This window comes from Orbicella franksi, chromosome 5 (assembly GCF_964199315.1).
Source record: "Orbicella franksi chromosome 5, jaOrbFran1.1, whole genome shotgun sequence".
Lineage (NCBI taxonomy): Eukaryota > Metazoa > Cnidaria > Anthozoa > Scleractinia > Merulinidae > Orbicella > Orbicella franksi.
In genome coordinates, this window is record NC_138149.1 from 5,952,401 (window position 1) to 5,965,679 (window position 13,279).

A 13,279-nucleotide genomic window follows, 5' to 3' on the forward strand; every position below is an offset into this window, starting at 1 on the left:
TCTTTCCAGGATGTGTTGGGAAAATGACTAGTTTATGCAATTCTAACAATCACAAAATACCAAGCTGAGGCAGTGCCACTTGTATTTATTTCCATTTTTTTTTTCATCAACCTTTCAGCTGAAACATTTTATGAGTTTCTGAACAAAGAATCTTAGGCATATTATTGGCCATGTAAAATTATGATTTCAACTATCTGGATTAAGAAAGACCCCATTTAAATTATTTTTCTGAATGGAGATCATTTCTGCAACAGTCTGCTTGTCAAAATCACTAAAGTATAACCACTTAACCTCATCTTGCTACAGAAAAACTGCATTCAAATCTTACTTTAACACACAGTTACACTAATGTATACAACTGCAAAACTAGTTTCGTTTATGACCCCTTAATTTGGTCCCCATAACAGATTTAAATCCAAGGTGACTTCATGTAACCATGCATGAAATATAAACCTTGATACCACAAGCTAAACTAATAATTTTCATTTTTATTTCTACTTATTTATTTATTTACTGGTTTATTTCTATCTTATTATTATTGTTTCTATCTGGTTATATTATTGTCAGTTGTTATTATTCTGTATCAAGTAATATTTTTCGTGAATGGTTACACGAAGTCATCCCAAATTCAAATCTTTACTGGCAACCAACTGAAGAGGTCACAGACAAAGCAAGTCTCGAAGTCGCATATATTATGTAACTGTGTATCAAAGGAAAATTCAAACGAAGCTTTTCCCAAAACAAGATGCTGTTCAGTTATCATACTTTCTTGCTTTAACAAGTAGAACTTTGTGATGGAGGCTATTGTGCATGGTTTATATGCTCCCACAACAATACAATGATTGGTTTAAGTGAGTGGCAAAAGCGTCCATAGAGGGGTGAAGCCATATTTTTCTATGTTTTCTTCATTAATGACTAGAGCAGGGCTTGAAAAAAGTGCTGTCCAGTTGTCCATGACAAGTAGATTTTGCTACCAGGCAAGTTACTTTTCATTCTCAACCAGCCAATGGAAAAGGGTCCAGGCAAGTCGTCCTCCAACTAAATAACACTTGTTCCTTCAATCACTGATCTCCATTGCTTTCCATTTGTAACACTTTGGAAGTGATTACATTCACTGCATTTAGTGTTGGTGAGTTAGGAAACAAGTCAATAAAGGCTTGGCCATCTCCTAAGGATTGCGTTAGACTGGGATCCAGTGGAATAGAACCTACAAAGAATGAAAAAATCATTCTTTCAAGATCTAAAAGCAAGATATAGCTAGAAGACTCTCCTCTGTGGAAACTGACTGATTTCAATGCCAAATTGAACACATTGCATCAGTGAGAATTTTCTGCAATTTGTAATGACTCCTAGCTAGACTAGATCACAAACAATCTGTTCTGCTCTGTGATAAGCTTGACACAACAAAGAATTTGGTTGACATTCCTTAAGCTTCCAGCAAACAAGACCTTCACATTTCCAGACAACGTACTTCACTGCTTTTTTTTGTTTAACAAATAAAGAAACTTAAGCTGTGTATTACACTGTGATAAAACATGACAGGCATTTGAGAACACGCTTGAGGGAAATGTACAAAACACAAGCTGCAGGTGAGTGATATAGACTGAGGTAATGTGGCAAAAAATTTTACACGAAACATGATCTAGATTGCCCCTAACCTCTCTATCCCCCTTCCTGTGTAGGCACTAATGTTAAGAAGTATTTTTACCTAAAAATGGAACATTGAAGCTTTTTGCCAAGGCTTCACCTCCTGCTTTTGAAAACGCATTTGTGCATTCCTAAAAGAAAGAAAGTGGAATATTCTTACATACTATGAAGATGAAGAAGTAAACTTTCTGAGATCCAAATAAGGCTTATAAATAATTGACAGCAATAATTTAGAAAGTTTATAATAAATATTGTATGCATACCTGAGGAGTAGTGACAAGAATTGCTCCATCTGGATTATATAATGTCGCAGATTTTCTACTACTGTAATGTGCTCATCAGATGTCCCTGGATTGAACAAAGCCAATCTTAGAACAGAGCAATAATGATAGGATTACACTGCATACTGCAAAATGAGATGCGTACTATTGTACTATCAGCAAAGTAAACAAATTGAATAAAGAGTATATCTACTCTGATCAAGGGAGGTCAACTCCAGTCTCCTAATATGGAGTATTGTCCCCTCCCCCTTAATCTCCTTAATATCCCTGTCTTTTTGCAGTTCAGATTGCCCAACAACTTGTTAGTACTCATTTCTCCTCCTATGTGATGAGAGGCATTGCAAGTCAAGTCTCTCACCTACGAACGCAGTACAAAGACCCATGGAATCCAGGCCTATTGATCTAGAGTGTACGACATTAACCACTGGGCCACTGTACCTCACACATCATATATTGTTGTCATACCTGGAGGTGTATCAATAATCTCGCAATCCAGGTCACCCCAACACACATCTGATAGAAACTACTTGATCGTTGCTAAAAAAAAAAAAATACCAATAAAAACTGTTGCGTGAGAACTCAAGGAAGTCTGCCAGAACATCAAAATGTTTGTATAAGCACTCTACAGAATTTGCTCCATTTTAAAAATCATTAACATGAAAAGCACATTGCAGACAGTATGGTGCACTGGCCTGGAACAAAGTTGTTTTAAAATAACAATAAAACATTTTGCTGATTCATTTTCCTTTCAATCAAAAGCCCAGAAAAGCCACTGTGATCTCAAAATAATTTGCATAACTTTTGTATAAATTGTTACACTGTAGATCCAGTGGTGACCAGCTGTGGTATCGCTTAAAATATTTTGCAATATATATCAACTAAACATAATACTGCCCCCAGAAAAGTAAGTACTGTTTGCTCGCCATCAACAAAGCCTTATTATAACTACCTTTACTTAGAAAACATTTTTTGAGGTTTCCTGCATTTTAAACTAAGGGTAATTTTGTGCATTACAAAAAATAACTCAATATGTGGTGGCATAGCTCCTTGAAGTGATTTCAGTAGAGTTTCACTAATGATGAGACACTCAGATCTAGCTTTGATTGACAAGCTTGAACAGGTCAAGGTAAGTCAAAAAATATATAAGCTAAGAGCATAAAGGAATAAATACCCTTTTTCTTAGGTCCTCTCCAGTCAATGACATCATCTCAGTCTGTTGTTAAACAAGAAACCAATTGACATAACAGCCAGTCGTTGGTCCTTGTCTGTGTAAACTGGAACCCAACTAAAAGGAAAGGTTCAGGTGATCTTTAGAAAATACTTGTAAACACCTTCGGCAAAGAACACAGGGAAGCTTTGATTTCAATAACATATCAGCTGATCTTATAAAAAAGTTTAGAAGGTGAGGTATGTATATGAAAAGTATGATAATTAGAACACAGGAGCGTTTATACCCGGGGGGGGGGGGGGGGAGGGTACTCCCAGAAAAGTTGGGTGGTGGTGTGCCACCCACTTCCCAAAACCCTTACCCTATTTATGACCACAATCTGCGATTTTCCCTACTCTATTTATGACCTGGCAAAACATTTGATACCCTTCTTGTGACCGTTGCCAATGGCACAGTTGCCCTAAACATAACTTATGAAGGGCTTTTGTTGAAGGTCTTATTGATAATGATGAAAGAGTAGCTTCTTCTAGGAAACACCCAATTCAAGACTAGTGCTAAAACCATACCCTATTTAAGACCAACATGGCCAAAATCAATACCCTAGTTATGACCAAAACGCCTGCAAAACCCTCCCCTTTGGGGCTGCACATACCTATATAGCCAAATACTATAATTTTTGTGAATTAAAGAAGTTCCCAAGATCACGCAAGTTCACAAAAGTTCCAAGGAAGTGGGGTAGTGGCCCCTGACAGACCAGCATTTCATGCAGGAGAAGTTGCAATACTTCATGTCAGTTTCTTGCTACCACACTGGAGATAAGGAATTCTGCTGTAATGAGCCACTGAAGTTCATAGACATGTACTTTTTTACTGCTACATGTACATATCAAACATAAGTATGAGTGTTGTTTCACAATGTAAATTAAAGTATATGGATGGCTCCCACGGAATGGCTTATGAAGACGATCCTTTATGTTATGACTTACCCAGTGTATATCTTTTCCCTCTAAATTCATCATCCTTGGAATGCTTGGTCCACATAAGTCAAGACACCATCCTGATCCAGTATGCCAACCTGGAAGATAAGGAGATAACAAAAAGATTAGCCATTTATTGTGATCAAGGTAGTACCGCTGTAACAATACATCCTTGAAGACAATTCTCTGTTACCAGTGGCAGATCCACAGATTTTCACCGGGGTGACTCTGGGGTAGGGGGGAGAAAGACAGAAGGTGCTGGGAGGAAGGCAAAGTGAATATTTTGAATCCGAGACAGGATTTTTTTCTTAGAAGTGTCACCAGTTCACACATCATGTGGCCAATACTGTAAATATTCTGATAACAAATCTCTCCCAAACGTAAAACACGAAAACAAGACCAATCCAAAACATAGAAAATCGTCCGATAAATTTTCTCCCCCCACCCCTTTCCCAACCCTCCCAATGCGTATGAATCAGTGACTGAACGCAAACATATCAGCTTACCTTCTTTCCTTTGCGCTTGCTGTAAAGAGTCCATGCTATCTGTGTCGTAACAGTACTTTTACCAACTCCTCCTTTACCGGATAACTAGAATCACGTGCTTGATAGATTTTATCACTTCTTCAAGAGTTTGCTCTGACTGACCTGAAAGTTACAAACAAAAACCACATCGTAACACAGTGGGAATTACAGTCAGCGCCTTTGCTGTACTCTGCTCGGACTCTAGAGAGAGAGGACAATTCCAACAATGTCGCTAAGCATGCCAATAACACATTAAGTCTTAGTTTGTCTTTAGCCTTCAGACAGAAGGAATTACCGCGACTGAGCGCATTTTCCAGCCCTTTTCCGTAGAGGAAGCTGGAATTTTTTTATTCGAAAAAGTAACATAAAAAGACTTACACTTCGGCCTAGTTTTACTTTAAAGAAAAAAGAATAAATACACCCTTTGTGCAAGCAGCAATTTTCAACAGATTCGTTGTACGACAGTACTCACCCGTCCGCCATCTTGAATTTGAGAAGGAAACTGCTGGTCATCCCCTCCTACAGTCGGCTCAAGAGGCATTCCAGCAGCTCGCGCTTGGAACCTGTAGCTGAAAGGTCATTCTCGGAGACCCAGGGGCAGTTAGAGTCAGTCGTGATGACGCAATATTTTCGGTCGACGCGATATTTTCTAACTGCCCCTTGGTCTCCGAGGACGCTGAAAGGTTGGCCTGAAATGTCAGTCATCTTCCACCTTCAGCCTAATCGCCAGGGGATTAAGCTGAGGGTGAGAGGTGACTGGCATTTCAGGCTACTGAAAGATAATCGTTGGATGTTGTCCTTCAGTAGCATTTTGAATGAATTGGTAAAAGTTCAATTGAGGCCTTACACAACTGTAAAATGATATTAAAATTTTTTTAAAAATCCAAGCTTTCGCCGATCTACGGCATCATCAGTGATGATCCCTGATGATGCCGTAGATCGGCGAAAGCTTGGATTTTTTAAAAGATTTTAATATCATTTTACAGTAGTGTAAGGCCTCAATTGAACCTTTACCAATTCATTTTAATGAAAGATATGTACAAAACCACAAATGAAATCAGGGACCGTGGAGCGGGAGGAAGGGCTGTCGCCCTACAACTTACTTGCTTGGGTTGAGTTTTTCAGGGCTTCAAATGACATGGACAATGTACGAATTTTGCTACTGGACTGAACTGAAATGGCGGAACAGTGACGTCTTTATGGAATAATTATATCCCACGAGACACTTAAATTTTCTCGCTATAAACACAAGTCTTTAGGCAAGTGTGTATACCAAGAAGATACAGGTGTCTCGTGGGATATTCCATGGTATACCACTCGAAAGCGACAGACAGTGCTCGACTTGCCAGTCAGTCGATTGTGTTATAAATCGATCTGGTACGTTGAAAGTGATTGGTCAATTTAGCCATGATATTGGCTGAAAGACTCTATTAAGGTTATCGAAGATGTTTCATTTGCCGAATTAGTCGAATTCCTTCGGGGGAGAGCTTACTACTAGAGTTATCTTCATATTGTTATAGCGTAGAGTTAGAGTTGCAAAATCCTGAATTCAAGATTTTGGAGGGCCAAAATCCTCCTGAATTCAAGATTTTGGAGGGCCAAAATCCTGAATTCAGGATTTTGGCCTTCCAAAATCTTGAATTCAGGATTTTGGCAGTCGTTAACTCTAACTCTAAGTCATTACTCTACTGAAACAACTCTATTGCTAGTCGATCTCGTTTCTTTGGGAGTACTCGATTTTTCCGAATTACTCGGATCTTCACGGAGGTTATCGAAGGTTACCGAAGATGTTCTTTTTGTCGAACTAGTCGGATTTCCAAATATTGATTTCTTCGACGATGTTCGATTTGCCAGATAAATCGTATTTCTAAAGATATTCTTTGCATGCTTTGACGGTGCTCGATTTGCCGAAATAGTCGGATGACCGAAGATGTTCGACAACGCTTCCATTTTTCTCGGAGGTTACCCAAGATGTCCGAAGTTTTCCGAAGGTCACAAAATATCGGACGATGAATAATGAATGATACCGTGAGCGCAGTTCCTGTCTTCATTTCCAGTTTCTACAATGCGTTTTGGTACAGTTCGGACGATTCTAACACCCATAACAAGGCTTCGATTGAGTCTGGAAAAAACGTGGTATAAGCCCAATCAAAAGTTAGAAATAGTCATAGAGTTATTTTTCACGCTAATTTCACGCTTGAGCATGACACAGCCACACAGGACTATATAGCTCTACATAACAATACATTTTCATACAATTGAGCTGCTATAGCCCTAACGAGAGCCCTTACAATATCTTCCTGATAACAACACAAAGCTGTTAGTAAACTCATGTAACCACATACAGGTACAACCAAACTTTAAGCTAGCTTGGTTACATTCCAGAAAGAACTTTAAAGTACATTGTCATTCAAAACCTTAAAAAGTCCTACAGGACCATACATAATTAGATATTCCCCATTGTTTTACATAGTCCAACATAGCATTACATATAGGTTATTGACTAAGCGTGAGGTCAAGAGAGCCGGATATTAGCCAAGTTCTTTGTTCGTTGAGGCCGGGAAATCGCATAGGCTTTATCGTAGAGAACATCCTGAGAATACAGCAAGAACCTTTTTCCTGTCGTATGTAATTCATAACAAGTCAATAAACTGTTTAGAAAAAACAAAAGAAAATAATTAGTAACTTAACCACAAACCCACAAATTTTATCGTAACTTCAGCACCATCCATAAATTTTCTTTTCACGAAGAAGTTCTTCTAATTCTCGATTACCGGCAGTAACCCAATAAATAAATATTTCTTCTTTATGCAGAAAATAGAAAGACAACATGCAAACGCTGCTTAAACACACTAGTCCACTTTGACGTAAGTCCATGTCCATGTCATGCATTAGGTCAGTGAGGCATTAATACGACGTAAAAACTACTCCTGACCTTGTCAGTGCTTCTAGAAGCAAAAACTATAATATAAATTCACATTTTAGCCAATGGCATTATTGCTGTATATGAACATTAATAAATTTACTGATCCAGTTCGTTGTTGATCATGCAATCCGCGGATATTGTGTCCACATTTCTTCCTTCCTCCAAGTTACTGAGAAGTTCAACTAGCTCTCGAAAAACCCAGATCAAGTGCTTATTCATTAGAATTTTGACTACAGAAAAAAAAACAACAACAACAACAACAACAACAACAGAAACGACAACCTGCAGCCCCAGCTTGAATACAGACACAGTCCTCGGGGGGATCCATATGAGTCAGAAGCGCTGAGGCAGTTCAGGCCCGGTCAGAAATCAACCACCCTATTCCGACACTCCTCCCAGACTCATGTTTCCAGTGGATTGTCGCATGGTAATCATGATACCTGCGTGCTGTGTCCAACAGGATAGGTTTCCAACTTGCGAGCACGGAACTGGACTAGTCGACTTCTCGAATGCAACCACACCTCTGGACGTGAAAGTGAAACAAGCACTAAGAGGAGCGCGCGAAACTCTCCACCCAGCTTAGGAATGCATGATTGCCGTCTGCGATCATTCCGATTTCAAAATGGACGTTTTATTGGCTCGTTTTAGCGCTGATCTAGGATTCTTCTAAGAAACAAGTTGATAACTATGTCCTTAATTACTTATTATCTTATCGTTACCAGAATTGTTCACAGCCGGGTACGTTGTTCTCAGGGAAGACTTTTCCACTTGCCATCCCACTTGAAGGTTTTCTCAAATTTCCTGCTTCCTTGCATCCATCTCTTCGAGACATTTCTCCGGCCAAGAATCACTCCAGTTTTTCCATAGTATGGATCCTTATGAGCCACAAGTGAACCAGGCTTATGATCAGTAGACTGTTGCGACACCGATATGCATGTGATGTCAGTACTGTATAGTAATCAGCGCGTCAAGGACTAATCTGGAGAAAAATAGGTGTTTAGGTTAATAATTCACAATGGAAAACTAAGTTTAAACGTTTCATAATTACATGTTGTCTTTCGTGACTTATCACATAGAATTTTTATGAATGAAACTTATTCACGAAGAGTGTAAGGGTAAATGTGCGAGAGTAATCTCCCCGGATAAAGTAACTGCTTTCCATATACTCGATTTCTAACTCAAGCATTTTAATATAATTTTAGGATCATTGTTCCACGGTACTGTTGTTGAAGCTTTTCTAGGAGAATTAAACATCGAGTTTTTGCTGGCACTGTGAATTGTTGTTGAACCCGAAAGTCACCTAGAGTTACATTCTTAAAAGATTGTTTAGCTTTTTAAATATCATATGACCAGTAAAATGTCCAGAAATGCTATTAGAATAATTATTATGTTCAATCTATTTGCTAATTGTATTGAATGAGGAACTCTTACCTTACCTCTAAGAAGGCTTTTTCCATTGCCTTGCCCCTCTTATCTGTCTCCGCATACTTCAACATGGTGACTGTATCTAAATGTCTCACCGGTGAAGAAGGAATTAAGGCGGATTACATCGTTCAGCACCGTTTATCCTGTTTGTCGGTTGCCATTAAAGATTACTACAGTACAGTTCTGAAATTTCCTAAGTGGTGAGAACCACAGCCCAGCAATGCTTGAGACAAACCGTGTGAAGGAACGTTGCTATCTTGTCAAGCGAGCTTTCAGTCTCATGGCTTCAAGAAACTTGTTCACGTGAAATTGCAATCTTGCTCAATGTTCAAACAAACCTCGCTGTATCCCTCTTTAAAAGCTTCGCTGGCATCCGTAAAAGTCAGCAAACCTGACGTGAAGTAGATACAGCTCAAACTGAACTAAACGTCGGTTGAGAAATTTGAAAATGACATTTGACTAAGGTGCGCATGGACAAAGGAAACTGCGTTGTTAATTTTGAATTTCATTATCAAATGTGTGAATTTCTCGCGTACAGCAAGGAATTTAAAAGGTATCAAATCAGCACATTTAAGTTTTCATTACATCATTTACATAACAGGCAAAGTATTACTTCAGAGACCACTGATTGCCTCTTAATTCCCTTGGCGTTAGTTTCTAAATATACTGGTGCATTTTTCATCTCGCTTTTGGCCGCATCACATTATGTTGCCTTTCGCGCGGGAAAACGGGAGATGGAGCCGTGGCGTTGCCACAAGTGTTAAACTCACGTGCTCCAGCGAACGAAGATCCCACGAAGTCCCGAAATCAAATCGCTCGACATTCGGCCAAAGCGATTTAATGTTAGACAAGCATCCATGATGGTACATGTAGGAGATTTTTACACCACGTATCTATGCACGATAAAAAAATATATATCTATGCGGGCTTTGACGAGGAAAACAAAAGGAGAATGACTCCGTCGACGCGACTGCGCATTGCCGGCGATATTCGTTTCAGCAATTCTTTAGTTCGTTCAAAGGCACAACTTCTCCTCCAGCTTAGCAATTAAAAGTTAAACTTATGACATATGAAGGCGGAGAGATAAAACTGAGTAAAGTCTTTCAAGCACAAGTGTCAGGGAGTTTGGCTACTACCTTCCCCCTAATTGGATGGGATACTAGTCCATTGCAGGGGTACTTCCAGCATTCTGTAAGGTTGCCGCGATAATTAAGTCTGTATTAGGCCAGTTGCCCCTACAGCCGGAACTCATTCAGTGGCATAAAGCGACTAGGAGTATTTCTACTCCACTCTGGATGCGATGCTAACCCACCCGCGGGCTGCCCCCAGCATTAAAATTAATTCGTCCGTACTCATTTATACACCTGGGTGGAGAGAGTGATTGTGGGAGTTAAGTGTCCTGCCCTAGAACACACATGCATCACAACCAGCGGAATAAATGCCATAACGAAGTCGCAGTTATGGTATGATATTCAGAGTACAGGTTGCTATTCATTGATGAAACAAAGAACTGATCTACTTTGTATCCGAAGGGGGAACGCCATTGATCACGAAACAAGGAGACGGACATTTCCTTTAGTCAAATTTGATTCGAATATGGAAACCATAAATAAGTTGCGAACTCTGACTCCCAACGGGTTTTCCAAAAGACTATTTTAAGACACAAGGTACATAAAAATAACTTTTAATACTTGACAAAAAGTTATATCTACAATGTAGAATGCCATGATCCGTGCAAAATGTGTTCAGTAATGAGCTCCTGGTTCAATCATAAGCTAGCAATGGGTAATCAAACACTCCATAAACTCTTGCCTCCTATCCTCGGAAATCGACGGACGTTTCCGACTTGACCATCCGTTCCGCAGATGTCGTAACACCGAAGATCATGATCCTTTGTTGATTAATCCGTCATTCAAGAGTCGTTATATCCCTGGGTTTCCGAGAGTACTAAGAAGGTACTAAGTACTAAGGAGACCTCTCAATGTATAATTACCAAATCCACAAAAACTATTTTTTACTTAAGGGCGTTCGCGCGAAAATTTTCCAGTTTTACTGCATTCAGATAATGAGTTACTTGTGTCAGAAATGCCAAAAAAATTGGGGATCACCGACTTCGTTTCAGAGATAAAGCGTGTGGAAAACTACCCTGATTTGGAAAAAGTGGCGCACGTAATTAGCCATGGTCTACAGGGGTTTATAGTTAAAAATATCGAAGGTGAGTGAACGGTAGCCTGCGAGCAGGCTCACCTTTGAGTTACGCGCGCGAGCGGCGAAGAGCAAAGCGATCGGAAGGGAGGAGTCTGGTGAAGAGGCGCCTTCAACCAGTGACGCATATACAGTGATACATCATTGGTGCATACCTCTTGTGTCGCAGGAGCAAAACCTGAATTGCCAGGAAGGCTAGGAAACGATGACAAAGCTTGGTCAACCGCCCTTTCTACGGCTCTAGAGACCGCAGAAGCGATTGACCTCGATAGCTGGTCTGGTTGTTTCGCCATCTTTGCGATTACTCCCGCGCTAGGAACCCACGTGCCAAGTCACATGGACGCGCTGCGGTTACTTATTACTTATTAAATTAAATCATGGTTTTACTGATATCAAATAATGATTTATTATTTGAAATAAGGCTTTTCGTGGTTTCAAATAAGCGATTGAATTAACCATCATCCGCTGGACATCAAATAGTCAATGGCTGTGCTATGATTTCAAATCATTAAGTCGTGATTTGAAATAATAACTGCAAGATTTGAAATCAGAATCTATTATATCAAATCATAAACGTATGATTTGAAATAACAATTTATTATATCAAATCATAAACGCATGATTTGAAATCAGGATTTATTATATCAAATCATTAACGTTTGATATCATATCACAAAATTTTAGGCCCAGTTCAGACGTCGTGCCTTTGCCGTGCCGAACTAAATTCAGGAATTAAGTTCGACAAAAGCACGGCAGAGGCACGGCGTCTGAATCAAACTTTTGAATCAAGTTCGGCAAGCAATTAAGTTCGACAAGCTCTGCCGTGCTACACGACTCTAGCACGGCAGTGATTCAAACGTCGTGCTTATGCCGCGCTAAACAAAATTCATAAATTATATTAATGTATTTTGGCGAGATTGCGTTCCCACGGGGAGTTAGGAGGAGAATTGTAACGAGGCATCAGTATATCCAGAATTTGGTTCGACTCTGGCACGACGTCTGAATCAGAGTTGTTTTCCAGCCGTGCTACAGTCAAACCTAATTGCAATTTAGTTCGGCACGACAGAAGCACGACGTCTGAACTGGGCCTTATTTAGTAAATAACGAAAAAAATGACAAAATTAAGCACAAACGGCGCCCCATATAGGTGTGACATTATTCTTGCAATACAACTGTATTGTTCCTGTAACTGATTTGCGTTAGCCTCTTTTAGGCTCGTCACGCCATCTTCTGTATATCGTGTTAAATATATCGCAGAGTTGTTTACATCGAGACGTTGTTTAGACTAACTCGAGGTCCAACTCGAGGTCCAGCGCGAACTTAACTCGAACTTGAACACGAAGTCCAATTCGGGCTTGGTTTCGTAGGAGACCGAACCTGCAACCCGGGGTGACTCCCATATAAAAAAGAAGGGACTGCCCGTCGGAAATTTTGAAAGGAACTCCTAAGAGGCACCAAGGTCCTGTTTTGTAGGTGTGGCTTAAAATTCCCCCCCCCCCGCCCCCCTTAGAGGTACTAATTCTTACATAACACATAATCTCCAGTCATATTTTTTCGGCTCAATACCATGAAAGGTACTACAAAAGCTCCCACTGTGAGCCTGTTGAGGCACCTTAAGAGGTACCAAAATTGGGTTTTTAACCCCGTTTTTAACCCCACTCGACGGGCATTTGAGAACACGACGGAAATGTAGAAAACACGAGCCGCCGAGTGTTTTCTACATTTCTCGAGTGTACTCAAATGTCCGGAGTTTCTGCAGTTATCGTAAAAAGACTATTATTTAACAAATAAAGAAGCCTAAGCAGTGTGTTGCACTGTGATAAAACACGACGGGCATTTGAGAACACGAGGGAAATGTAGAAAACACTCGCCTGCGGCCCGTGTTTTCTACATTTCTCGAGTGTTCTCAAATGCCGGAAGTGTTTTATCACAGCGTAATACACGGCTTAGGCTTCTTTATTTGCTTTATGATATATATAGAGGGAATGAAGACACAATACAATAAAGCACGCTTTTTCTATGTTTTAAACCCTGATAAAACACGGGTTGTTCAGAGCCTGATTAAGCTCACCCAGGAAAAGATAGAATTTTAATTTAAGTTTTCTAACTTTCCTTCTCTCTAACGAG

General features: G+C 39.8%; 1 protein-coding gene across 4 annotated transcripts; it reads right to left on the bottom strand.

The window, feature by feature from the left end:
* Positions 1 to 116: 116 nt before the first annotated feature.
* Positions 117 to 4,714, bottom strand: LOC145486957 (cytosolic Fe-S cluster assembly factor nubp2-like). Of its 4 annotated transcripts, none has more exons than XM_081465659.1 (7): positions 4,579 to 4,714; positions 4,082 to 4,170; positions 3,100 to 3,213; positions 2,394 to 2,465; positions 1,911 to 1,995; positions 1,709 to 1,778; positions 117 to 1,207 (listed from the first exon to the last, which is right to left on the bottom strand). In XM_081465659.1, the coding sequence occupies exons 1-3, from the start codon at positions 4,610 to 4,612 to the stop codon at positions 3,148 to 3,150; spliced, it is 189 nt and encodes a 62-aa protein (XP_081321785.1). In that variant the 5' UTR covers positions 4,613 to 4,714; the 3' UTR covers positions 117 to 1,207; positions 1,709 to 1,778; positions 1,911 to 1,995; positions 2,394 to 2,465; positions 3,100 to 3,147. The 4 variants fall into 4 exon arrangements, with proteins under 4 accessions (XP_081321785.1, XP_081321786.1, XP_081321787.1 ...); XM_081465660.1 differs by having other exon boundaries at positions 2,287 to 2,465; XM_081465661.1 differs by having other exon boundaries at positions 1,911 to 2,465; positions 4,082 to 4,152.
* Positions 4,715 to 13,279: the final 8,565 nt, after the last annotated feature.

Coding starts and splice junctions, on each gene's coding strand:
- LOC145486957 (XM_081465659.1), bottom strand. CDS start 4,612: ATGGACTCTTTACAGCAAGCGCAAAGGAAAGAAG. Junction 4,171..4,578: donor GCAAGCGCAAAGGAAAGAAG/GTAAGCTGATAT, acceptor CTTATCTTCCAG/GTTGGCATACTGGATCAGGA. Junction 3,214..4,081: donor AGGGAAAAGATATACACTGG/GTAAGTCATAAC, acceptor CTTTCCTTTTAG/TTGGGTTCCAGTTTACACAG.